We start from the raw sequence: 13,287 nt of genomic DNA, 5'->3' as shown, positions 1-13,287 counted from the left end.
GATCACACACTGAAACATGTTCCGAGTGACTCGTGCTCTTGTGGTGTTTGATGTGCCAGGGAAATTATATCACATGAAGTAGTCATGCCACCCTGGGATAGGTGTGTGTGTGTGTGTGTGTGTGTGTGTGTGTGTGTGTCATGGAACCAAGGTATGAAAGCAGATGGCGGCATTGGGCCCGGCACATTGGAGGTGTGCTAAATTCTGCTAAATGAGGAGGAAACTTGCAAAATTATTTCAACTGGGCCTTTATTTGGAGTGAAAGGTAGCTAATCTTGCTTGGACATCCAGAAATTATGGAAGACAACCAATAGGGAGAGGAGAGGGGAACAATTTAGAGGCTTACCTAGATCAGAGGCACTGTGAGCCAAAACCCACTGCCTTAAAGTCTAACACCAAAGCCATTAGGGCAGACATGATGGCCAGATTATCCATTTAGTTCCTCTGTATCCTTGGTAGCTCTGTGGTTTAAGAGGAGCTGTAGATTATTCCCAAGTTGAGTTCCCTTTCATCAGCTAATAACCTGCATGGAAATAAGGACCATGCTTCTTGTCTTTGGGATTTATTTAAACATATAAACCAAGTCAGAATATAATATTTCTTAGTGTAAAAAATCTTTATTGCTATTTCAGCTTAAAAGGTGATCAAAAATATTTATTCTTGCCTTAACTCATAGCTTCATATTTGTCATGGAATGTGATTTCACTTATCTTCCCCTAAAGCAAGAAAAAGCAGAAAAATCCTAAAGGTGCTTTTGGTTAAGAAACTAATTCTACATACAATTTAGAGAAAATTACAGTTTCATGCTAAAATAAAGTACTTATAAAATAACAGGTATTCCATTTTAAAACAAAGCCATGAAAAAGATATTCCATTTTATTTTATTTATTATTATTGTTATCGTTATTTTTATTTTTATACAAACAATAGATTTGCTGCAACATGCTCTGGCTCATATTATTGAATTAAAAAATTTAACACATTTCAAAAATATCAAAAATACACTATAATGAGTCTTAGGACTACAATACGACAATGATTGCACAAAACCATAAGATATGAACTCACTGTCTGGATGACCTCCACTGGCAACAGTGAGAGAAAACCCTATAGCGTCTGGGAGAAGTGCATGAAATTTAGAATACAAGGAGCTTATGTGTGATTGAATCATCACCAAATGAGGGAAACAGAGCAGGATTTACTGTAGCTGCTTTTCTCAGTGTAGGAAGTGCTTACCCAACTATGGGGCAAAAGTCACTAACTGGAGAGAAAGATTAACTTGCCTCCATGAACGGGGGAGTCTGAGAAGCCCCGCCCAGAGGGAAGTAAAAAAGTGACACAAGACAGTTCTAGAGTGATGCTGCAGACATCACTGAATGGCTTGGAGACTATTTAATAATTGGTATGTTTATCGACAACCGCCAAGTGCTCCCTTGTGGAGGTCTCTTCATTAGTGATTATTGAGTAGACAGAGGGGAGCCTGTGGCTTCCAAGTACCTGCTTTTGCTGAGAGCTGACATGGAAAGAATGGCATCATCTGATATTCAGCAGATCAGCCAAACCTAACTGGCTCCATCTCCTAGAAAATAGCACTCGCTTCAAACAATTAAAATAGCACCCAATGATTACCAAGCTGCTCGTGTTGGCTCTTCTATACATCAGGAAAATGAATTCATCAACTTATTGCACATACACTCTACAGTAGTATAAGAAAGCCCTCACTTGAATGAGGAGTAATAATTCAATGACTCTATGGTATCACGGTAGCTTTATGACATACTAGCATTCAAATTTTCAAATACATTTCCAATCCATCTGGATAAGAATAAAAATACCATGGCTGCCAAGACTTGTATAGTTTTCTTTCTTCCATGGGACTCCTGGACTGCTCCCATAAGCAGGAGTAACATTCTTTCAGAAACTCTCTTAAACAACTCCATTAAATGGGAGGTACACACAGTGACCTGAGAATCGTGCAGACTCTGGGCTAGAGATCAATGGGCCTCTGCCCACCTGGGGAACGCGTCCTCTGGGTAAAGTCCTAGGAAGCAGATTACATTCACCTGGAGACAGATTACTGGCTTTTACCACCTGACAACCTAATCAGCTCACACGGGAACTGTAAATGACTTCATAGGTCAAGAGGGTTCTGTGTATTTTTGGTGATGGGCTATGGCCTTTTCATCCTCTGTTTTAACAAATAGTAATTATAGAGGGAAATGAATCAAAGGAAGTTACCAAAAAAAGAGCAATCAGTTTTGGTACAGCCTATATTTTCATACAACCTAATGTTTCCTGAACATAAACCTGGGACATAAACATAAAAGAACACTGGGAATTTGAAGGTTCTTCTGATTAAAAAGTAAATACATTTACTTTTAGTTAAGCAGTTTCATAACTGGGCTTTGTAGTGGTTCCAATTAGCGTAGGGTGGGAAACAGACAAGAAACAGTTCACAGATAAAGGACAATTTTAAAAAGACTATTAAAGTGGTTTCATCCCAAAATAATTTTCATCACTATCATCTTGGGTTTTCCCTTCATTTTCATTTTTCCTTCATTCCCCCCCCCCCATGTTCCCATAAAAAAATAAGACGGCAATACACTATTGTTCCCATCTTTCTTACAGCACCTGAACTTTGTATGAACCATATTATGATCCCCACTTCAAATCAAGACCTGAGTTCTAAAATTTTTCAGTAGCTAACAAGTAGTTTGACACAGAAAAAAGTGTTCCTGACAATTTGGGGACTCAAATTCATATCTTAGAGAGGCTGAACACCAGACACTCATTGGTATGGAATCTTCCAAGAGTGTGTACCCCACTGACACATACACATGGGTACAGGCCTCTGAGAAGATGAGGATACCTAACTATCTGTGGAGAGGTCATCTGGTTTTCTACTACTGCTTCAGCAAAATAAAACCCCCAACATATGTATGTATAGATCAACCCTATCTTTAACCTTTCATGTCTCATGAAACAGATTAAAAATGATTCTACTCTATTTTCTTTTTAATTGTCAAAGTATTCTAAAAATTCAAAGCACATTCCCCACTGGGTAAAATTAAGCAATGTCAAAACTTTGTAGGAAAAGGCAATGGAACAGAAATACAGAAGGAACTGCATTTTGCTAGGCTTACATGGGATGTGCAAAAAAAAAAAAAAAAAATCAGTAAACCAGGTTTTCTGTAAGCTTAGGATTTTCTCAATCAAGTTTTTCAGAAATTGAGCCCAGTACTGTGAAGCCATGTGAGGTGGATAAGCATTTTCAGAAGACTCTGTTAACCATTAAAAGTTGAAACTTCAGCTCACTCCTAACATTCTAGAAAACCATCTCTAGGCTCGAGAATGAGAGAAGGAACTTGTCTAACTGGAAGCTCCATCCATCCATCTGTTCTCATTCAGCCTCAGTCTGTTCAGAGTCGTCTGCTGTAACTCAAGTTTACTTGGATGTGAGCAGCAGCAGCAGCCTTGGCCCTGCGTACTAGGAGGCTGACTGCCATCTCCACCTCATGTTATGGAAAGATGCCAATCCCCAAATGCTTCTCTTGTGATCTTCCGGGAGATTCCTAGCAGTTATTCTCTTTTTGTGACTTGGGGGAAGTAGTCTTGTTCCTCACCCCTTCCCCATCTTCATCCCCCAAAGAAGAACTACTCCCCTGTTTCTCAGGAACTTTCACAGTCTGACATCCAACAGTCCATTTCCCAGGGCCCTTCCTCGTACCCTCACAGCTGGCCCCAAAACCCGATGATCATCCTGCCTATGGACAAAGGATCTGGGCTGCCTCTAAGAAGATTGGCTCGAGTGCAGATTTGAAAATAAAAAGTTCACAGTCAGTGGAAAGTGCTCTCATTACATCACAAACATAAGTTATCTGTTTGATTGGTTCTACATTTCCAATAAACATCGTTTCAATAGGCTGTATTCTCGTAGAGAAGAAGGAAAAGCCATGTGACTAGTCACATCACATCCCATCAGGTTGAGATAGAAGGTGATTTCTCTGTCGCAGGGATCCATCAGCAGCAATCAGTAAAAGGAACCAATCTTCCTCCACAGAAATAGTCCCTTTCCTGCCCAGGCAGGCAAATTCTCAAAATTATCCTAGGAGAGAAAGGGTTAATGGCAGGTGGTAGGACTGATGCAGAGTAATGCCTGCCTGCTCCCCAGGAACCCTGGGGATCCCGATGCAGGTTAAATGTGAAACTTAACACTGATGGTGTTGACTAGCTTATCCAGAGCAAGACCCTGACAGCTCTCACCATTTCCACCTCCGAGATCCAGCCTCCTCTCATCTGTGGTTTAGAGATACAGAGGCAGAACGCCCCTGGCAGGGTCCCCTACCCTACACCATGCAGCCTTGTGCGATGCCATGGCCCCTGGGGGAGGACTACAGCGCCGTGTCAAACTCCTCCGAAAGCTCGGTCCGATCCTCTTCACTGGGCTCAGGCTCATGCCTGCTTTCCTGATGGTGTTTCATTTGTTCCTTCACTTCTTCTTCTAGGTCATGAGGTATGACAAACTGGTCCTCTGGCTCCAGCTGAGTGGGGGCAGCAAAATAGCCAGTCTTCTTTTTGGGTGCTTCAGTGGCCACCTCGATGAGGTTCAGGCTGTCTTCCAGGGGTACGATGGAGCCATTGGAAAGCTTCTTTCCATAGAGACAGGAAGTGGAGGGAGACTTCTGTAACTCCGTCCGGTCTTTGCTCACTGGCAGGAGGATGCCACTATTCACACTGTTCTGTCTTCGGATCCCAAATAGCGATCCTCTAGCACGGTCCTCGGGGCATGGAGCAGGAGAATTCTCTGGAAGGGTGGGTGAGTTCTGAAGATCCCTCCCCCGACAGCAGTGGATATCTACTTCTACTTCCACTTTGCTGCCGTTTGTTATGACCCCTTCTACCGGCTGGTCATCATCACTGTCCAGGCCATTGTCAGACTGGTTACTTGAGAAAGTCGCACAAGAGGGCTGGCGCTGGAACACCCCCGAGGTAGGCGCTGGGTGGAGACTGCAGCGCCTCTCTGGCCTCGGAAGTAAGCCAGCATCCAGGCCAACAGTGTTATGTTCATCAGAAGCAGTGGACCCCACCTCGCTGCTCACCTCTGAAGTGGACATCTCGCTACTGAACTCAGAGGCAATACCACTGCTGGAGGAAGGAGTGGTCGGCTTGGGCGGGTCCTTGATGATGGCGGTTGAAGCAAATCCCATAGGACCTGGCAGCGTGAGCCCATTCATTTCACAAGTACAGCCTTCCTCACCAATGTTTAAATAAACCACCATCGCCCCCACATTGTCCTGACAACCATAGCTCTGGGCTAATGTGCACAGCTTCTTGGCAGCTGCTAATGGGTCTTGCACATGGCGTACTGCGTTGACCGCTTCTGTATATGACAAGTGTTCCCACAATGCTTTGTTTCCCAGAATCAGCAGCTCATCCTGAATGGTGAGTGGAGTGGAAGATATGTGGGGCTTGGGGAGGATCCAAGGGTAGAGGTATGTACAGCCCAGCAGCCGGGTACAGCAAGTCACCCCATTCACTTTGTTGTCCTAGAGATAAGCAGAATGCAAACTTTGAGAAACAAGCAACAGTGACACACAATTTTATGTCTTTATAGATCACAACACTTAGGGCTCTACAATAGAATAGAATTGACATGTTATATGGTTTTCTCCTAGGATATGTGTAATTTTAAGTGGATTTACAAAAAATAAATGTGTAGAATTCCAAAAGGACAGAATATCAAATAGGTATTATACCACAAATAGTTGAGAGGCCTGAGTTAAAACCAATGAAAATCAAGTGGCTAAAAGGCACCTCCATCTCAAAAGATATTTGCTATAACATTAAGTATAGGCCTTAACATGTTCTTAAATAGAGAAACATCTGTTAGGAAAATAATAAGCAAAACTATCATTAATTCTCCATCACTAGTATTCTGGCAGGGGCCAAAACTCAGATGGGTCACTAAAAATGACTTCTCATTTAAAAGCAGAGTTGGGGGACTTTTCTGGTGGTTCAATGGTTAAGACTCCACACTACCAATCCAGGGGGCCCAGATTCGATCCCTGGTCAGGCAATTGGATCCCATATGCTGCAACTAAGACCCAGCTCAGCCAAATAAATAAATAACAAAGGCAGAGTTGGGACTAAAAGCTGGGACTGAAGATATTAACTGGGTAAGAGAATCTTTATAGCTAAAGTACTGAATAATCCCTGAAGTTATTTGGCCTAGAAAAGGAAAGTCTGAAATCCATGGCATAATTCACTTAACTCTCTAAGGGTCATATCAAGAATGATATAATTCTAAACTTAGAGGAAAAGGAATAACCCTGGTTGCAGGCTGGGCATGTTCCATCTGCCAGATGCTTCATACCGATTTCTTAAGAAAAAAACAAACAAAACCACCAAAGCCCTCAATATATTAATTTCATAGCTGCAGTCATTCTTTGGGTGAAAATTCTGGCACTCTTATTTATCAGAACTTGTCACAAACTCTCAAAATTTGTAATTTTATTTTCCTCATCTGTGAAATAAAAATAAAAGCACTTCTCTCATGGGGGTTATTGTGAAAGTTAAATAAAACAATGAAAGTACAATGCTTAAGCAAGTAACAAGCAAACAACACTTGTCTATAATTATAAAAATGTTTCCTACTACTTGTTTAGGACTCCCTAAGAAAAATCTAAACAGCATTAATTAAATTCTGTAATAGACTAATCAAATAAAAAGTTATCTTTTATCTTCATTTGTTCTGACTGAAAGACCCTCCTAAGATCATAGTTCCAGAATCTTCATAGCATCAACCACATTAGAAGGATAATTTTTGGTTTTGTGCTTCCTTGGATGGAATCTTTTAGATAGTACTTATTGTAAAATTCTGACAAGACAGCCCAGAAGTGGACCCACACATATAAGAGTCCACGGATCTTTGACAAAGGAGCTAAGGCAATTTGCTGCTGGGACAACTGGACATTTACATGTCCAAAAATAAAAATCTGGACACGGAGCAACCTACACCTACTAAAAAAAAAATTAATTCAAAATAAATCACAGATCTAAATGTAAAAGACAAAACTTATAGAAGACAACACAGAAGAAAATCTAGGTGACTGGGTTTGGCAATGAGTTTTTAAATACACCACCAAAAGCATGACCCATGAGGAAGAAAATTAGTAAGTGGGACTTCATTAAACTAAAAACTTCTGCTCTGCAAAAGACACTACTAAAAGAATGAAAACAAGCCACAGACTGGGAAAATATTTGCAAAACATTTCTGATAAGGACTTGTATCCAAAATACACAAAGAACTCAACAGTCAAGAAATAAACAATTAACTATGGGCAGAAGATCTGAACAAAATTCTGCTTTGCAGTAAACAGTGTTTACATGTAATTGCTAAAGTCTCTTTGAAAGCAAAAGACCCATGCTAACTTCTGAAAAAGGAGAAAAGTTATGAAATACTAGAAACATTGATGCTTCTTTATTAAACAAACAAACAAACAAACAATACCAGAATATATTCAGCCATAAACAGGAAAACTACTGTGAAACTTTGCACTTCAGAACAGGGATGTCAAACCATACAACTTTTTCTTCTTGTGTTTTGGAATAAGCAACCAGATGAAAATTAACCAAGGGGGACATTTACATTTATTTTACAAGCAAGGTATAAGTCTAAAGACCACAATTTAGGCTTTTTCATTTCTAATTAATTTGCTCTTTCTTTCTGCTAGTTATTAGCTGCTCATTAGATTTTCTTCTATTACTATTATCTGGATTGAATACAATTTACAAGGCTTGATAGGAAGAAAATGGACTTTCATTGTTCTATGTAGAATAGCATTCATTAGATTTGAGGAGTAGAAGTGACTGGTGGAGAGTAAGATTTACCTCTGTTATGATGGCTTTTTGGTCCTTCACCCTCTGAGCCTCCTCTGGGTCCTGTTCCAGGCTGAAGACTTTAGAGAGTGGCACTGGCTTCCCACCTCGACACAAGACTGCTTGGCATGTGCCAACATTAGCCACAGTCAAGCTAAAGCTACTCGTTGGATCGGCAGTGTCAGGACGAATATAACAAAGGAGAGCCGAAGAGCCTAGTTTCTGGCCAGCCATTCCTAATTTCCTGTTTAGAAAGAAAAGAAAATGAAAACACGGCAGTTTTAGAAGAAAGCAGCAGTCCTTCATATTCAAGGCTTCCTCGTTTATCTGTTGACCATGAACCCACCTCACCCTCATCCATCTTGATATAAGTGATGATGGTGAAGACAGCTTTGCCTTCTATTCTTAGCTAAGAAATTTTACCAAAAGGGTGGGGGCAGAGAAGACAATGAAGAGGCAGCTTTCTCTGCTGCTTCTGATTGATCATAATCTGCAATAACCTAACTCAGTGGCTTCCAACTGAAGCAAATCAGAATCACCTGAAGTGCTTGTTAAGTTTCTGATTCAGTGGGGAAGGGGTTGGCCCAGTAATCTACATTCTAACAAGTTTCTGGTGATGCTGAGGCTTCTGGTCCTAGAACAACACTCTGAACCACTTACTTGGGTTGTAGGTTCCCAGAAGGAAGGCCCATAGTTTTCCTTGTATTTCTCCCATGCACATGGTATCTACCCCCAACCTCCAGCACTTGGTACACAATGCTAAGCACAGAGCAGATGCTATTAGAAAGATCTGGTTTAAGATTCCAGCTCTCCCATTTATGGGCTATAGATCTTCAGCAAGTTAATGCTCCAAGAAATTTTTCCGATTAAAATACTCACCTCCTTGGCTTACTTAGAAAATTAAAGATACAGTACGGAAAATGCTTAGAACTGTGCCCAGCTCTTGGGAAGTGCTTCATAAATTGAGTTTCCTTTCCCAAATGTTTTATTTTGCCAAGTCCCTAGGCTCAATTCTATTACTAAAAAATAGACTTCTTTCCCAACATCTTTGTGTTATGACAGGTGAAACCAGCTTGGGCTCCAGGCTGTTCCATCTGAAGTTTGATTATGCAAAGGGTCACTCTCTCAGTTGTACAAAAGCTTTAAGCAGCCCATCTGCCGGGCAAGATGCTCTACTAGGTGCGAAGAGATTTTCAACAGTTTGCTTTATAGGGTGTTTGCCTTTAAGTGGCTTAGGCTTCAGCGAGGAGATTAGTTGGTAAATACCCAATAATAAGTATTTTAAAAACAAGATTCTGATGAGTGCTTAACCTCTGTAGGTCACTGACCCTTAGGAGAATCTTATAGAAGCTTACCACCTTCCTTACCCCAAATGTACATAACACATACACAACCTATTACACATGATGTCTGGGCTTTCCAGATTCTCAGCAGCCTTTGGTTTCAAGAGAAAAAACAGATGGCTCTTTAAAGAGCCACAGTCCCCATGTTCCATGCTGATGGACAGAACGGTCATGAGACAAAAAGCAAGATCTCACCGTGTTGCTGAACTTACAATTGAGACCCAGACCTTCTGGCTTAGGCAGGGCCAGGTTAGAAATTATTCAACCCACCTGCTTACCTGTGAGATACCAAGAAGGTGTTAGCCATGAAAACTGTGTCATTTGTTGACTGCTGCACCTCTTCCAAAAGCACATCCGCCATGGTACACTGGAGGAGGCGAGGGAGCTCCTCGTTCCGGTCACCATCAAACATGCCATACACAGCTCCCACCCCCTCTGCAAAGTTATCCACAGCTAGAGCAGATACACATAACCTTTCACAGAAACAGAAGAAAGAGAAAGTCAGTGGCAAAGCATTCTTCTCCAGGGAGCCTTCTTTAAAGAAGGAAGGGAATTCCCTAGCAGTCCTATGGTTAGGACTCACTTCCAACACAGGGAACACAGGTTTGATCCCTGGTCAGAGAACTAAGATCTTGTATGCCATGTGGTGCAGTCAAAAAATTAAAAAATAAAAAAGTAAGTGCTGATTGAGAGTGGAGAAGAATAGTGGTAAATCCCCATCTATACATGAAAAAAGTGTTATAGAAGGTAAGTAAGCAACATCTTAAAAGAGTTGATGTCATAAGAAATGGGGGAATTCAGCCACATTCAGAAGCAGTACATATTAGCTTTGCAATGTTACAGAAGGCTAAAAAGATATTTTTTCTCAGTAGTGATAAAGACCTACTATCAACACCCTTCAGTCAAAGACTTTGCCAAAGTGTACACCACACTTGTAGCTCAACAAGTTGGGTTTATCATGTAACAACAAGAGAAAGCACACCATGGGACTCAGGAGTATATTAGTGGGTACTGGAAAAAACCTAGTACAGGATTTGGGTTTGGCTGGATCACTTTGGGGAAAGTCTAATAAAGTGGGAGGTCATACTAGATTGGGTGCTGTCAGAAATCAGGGCTATTCTGGGACTTCCCTATTGGTCCAATGGTTAAGAATCTGCCTTCTAAGGCAGGGTGTACAGGTTTGATCCCCAGTCAGGGACCTGCCTCACGGTGCAGCCAAAAATTTTAAAATATACATATTAATAAGAGAGAAAAAAATGTTTAAAAAAAAAAAAAAGAAAGCAGTGCTATTTTATGGTTGATAATCTCAACAAATCTTAACTACAGGGAAAGAAGGTTAGCATGGGGACAAAGCTGTGATTGATAAAGAAAGGAGCAGTCACCCATCTTAGTCATGAGGTGGGGTGTGAGTGTTCTGTGCACATTCATCTTGTTGTGTCTTACTGGATCACGGTCTCAGAGGAATCTTATCTGATGTTGGCATTCTGTGATTTGTTTATGTCAAACCAAGAGAACAACATGGCCTAGCTTTCAGCATTAGATCTGTTCCCAGATGTCAGGAGAATTTTCTGTCTTCACGGTCATGATACTCACTTGTTTCTCTGCCCTGCCATCTCAGCCAGTCCGTGGCTCCAGAAGGTTGATGTAACTGTAGAATCAGTTGTTGGCAAAGGTTTCTGATCAATTTTCAGGGTGGTGATGTGGCTGTGGGAAGTGGAGGAAGGGAGGTTTAAACCTTACATGTGTCTCTATTTTACAAAAGCTATCCCAACAATAATTTGTTTTTACAAAATAATCTGTTGACATACTAAGACTCATTTCCAGAGAGACCTAAGAAAGTAGTATGCTGACCCACTGACCAAGAAGGAAGAGAAAGAAAGAAAAGGGGTAGGACGAAGACATGGGCCAATTTTGTAATAACTGATGCCATTCATTTCAATGAAAAACTAAGCACAACAAAGGTATTTAAGTTTCAACCAACTGTCTACTTAGTTGAAGTATTTTGATACAGTGAAGTCTGGGTACAATGAGTGATTCTGCACTGTCTTAGATGTAACACAATATAATCTGTGCCACCTAAATTACCTATGCCTACTATATATCAGACCACTCAATACAGCTATTCTCTTGCTCTCTGTACCTCCCCTGCTTGACCAACTCCTGCCTCATTCACACCCCACTCACCTGACTGACCTTCCCTCTTAATCAGAAAGCCTAATCATAAACTCATACATAAGGCCCCACCCCACCCCCCGACCTCCCACCACTTCACCCAGCCCTAGCTAGTGACTTTTCTGATCTTTAGATGTGAACTATCTCTACTATGACAGTTTATCAAAGGCACGGTGAGGGGGCGTGCTCCTCTGCTGTTTCCCCAAGTAACCGATGCCCTCCCCCCTCCACAGTAGATACTACCATGTCCTGCACGCCATCTGCCGCACATGGTGGACTGTTGCTCTAGGACCTTGGTTCCCTACCCTTTAAACCATGATGCCTCTGTTGCCGCCTCTGGGCTCTTTCTTCGGTCATGAGGCTGGGCAAGTATAGCGTTTGCAGGCCTGTGGGATGCAGCCCCACACATGCCCTGTAAAGGTACTGGGGTGTGGCTGAGCAGCAGTCATGATGCTGAGCTTGACTGCTGGACAGAACACCCAACACAAACTGGATCAAAGAAGAGAACCGAGGGGCTTTATGATCTAAGTCATCCTACAGCTTTAATAAACTGAGGTCTGCACGGTCATTATGAAGAACCACACAAGGCTGGTGGGAGTAAGGGCACATGTGGATTTAACTTCAGAAGTCTTCCTACCTAAATGTGTCCAGTGTCTTGTGTTCCAGAACCAGATTTGTATTTCCAGTCAGGTCCAGGTCTTGTAAAGTAGCAGGGAGAGCCTCTGGAATCAGGATTTCGGTCAAGTCATTGCAACTTAGGTCTACAAACTGAGAGGAAAAAGGAGAGATTAAGTTAATTCTTAACTCCCTAATGTTCAAACTCCTACTATATCCTCAAAGGGAATTTCATTTCTTCCCAAGAGTCAATTAAATATACTGTGATCCCAAACTGCCACTTTATTAGGAGTCACACTCCAGCCATCACCCCAGGACACAGCACACAGAAGTACCTGGATCTGAGGCAACTGCAGTATTTCCGGAAAAATACTGATGTGGTTGGAGTGGGCCACCAGAGTGTGCAGCCTTTTGCAGTTCGCAATGGTCGTGGGGATGGTTTTAAGCTTGTTACCACTTAGGTTCAGTTCCTCCAACTGCTCCAATTTATTTAGTTTGCTGAAAAAGAAACAACAAAATACCATACTGTACTTAAACAAGCAGCTGCCAAGCAAGTTCTACAGCAGCCAGAGTATAGAGGGGACCAGCCTGTGGCCTGATAACTGGCCAGAATGAACAGCCACCACGGTGAATGAATGTTCCCACCGAGCCTCAGCCTCATCTGCCTCCCTCTCAGTGCACTTTGAGGGCTGGAGTGTCCCATGGTTCTACTGCAGCTGCTGGATCTTCGGGGCAGGAACCTCTTCCCAGGATTAACTAGTCGACTAATTATGGTACTGCTTTGCCACTAACTAGTAGCAAAATACTGGGTAAATAAGTGTCAGTGGACATCAATATCCTTAGCTATAAAATAAAAAGTTGTACTAAGTTATCACTAAGATTCCTTTCAGTTTTAAATTTCCACAGTTATTCATAACATAATCCAGCTTCCATAAACATTTATCGAGTGCTGAGCATAGATACAACCCCGTGCCATGGGCTGTGATGCAGGCCATTCACACTATCCCACTGGAGTAAGCCAAGCTTTCTATGCAGTAAGCAGAATAGCTTCAGAGGGCCTAACACTTTTATCTAGATTTTAAAAAACTGTAAAGAGAATAAACTGCTGTAACAGAAAGTTTGTTATTGCGGTTTACTTGCTAAGTCACGTCTGACTCTTTGTGACCGCATGGCCTGTAGTCTCCCAGGTTCCTCTCTCCATGGGATTTTGGAGGCAAGATTCACTACAGTGGGTATTCCTTCTCCAGGAGATCTTCCCGATCCAGGGATCGAACCCACG

General features: G+C 41.9%; 1 protein-coding gene across 1 annotated transcript in view; it reads right to left on the bottom strand.

Moving 5' to 3' along the window:
* Window positions 1–592: 592 nt before the first annotated feature.
* Window positions 593–13,287, bottom strand: part of PHLPP2 (PH domain and leucine rich repeat protein phosphatase 2) — a 59,327-nt gene continuing 46,632 nt past the window's right edge. The window contains exons 14-19 of the mRNA XM_065925698.1: window positions 12,344–12,506; window positions 12,031–12,161; window positions 10,815–10,925; window positions 9,500–9,694; window positions 7,891–8,122; window positions 593–5,546 (exon numbers count right to left, since the gene is read on the bottom strand). Of these exons, the coding sequence (XP_065781770.1) occupies window positions 4,392–5,546; window positions 7,891–8,122; window positions 9,500–9,694; window positions 10,815–10,925; window positions 12,031–12,161; window positions 12,344–12,506 (1,987 nt within the window). The 3' untranslated portion in view covers window positions 593–4,391. The remainder of the gene's footprint in view (window positions 5,547–7,890; window positions 8,123–9,499; window positions 9,695–10,814; window positions 10,926–12,030; window positions 12,162–12,343; window positions 12,507–13,287) is intronic.

The sequence above is a fragment of the Muntiacus reevesi genome, chromosome 2 (assembly GCF_963930625.1).
Source record: "Muntiacus reevesi chromosome 2, mMunRee1.1, whole genome shotgun sequence".
Classification (NCBI taxonomy): Eukaryota; Metazoa; Chordata; class Mammalia; order Artiodactyla; family Cervidae; genus Muntiacus; species Muntiacus reevesi.
This window is presented reverse-complemented; position numbering and strand designations above follow the sequence as displayed.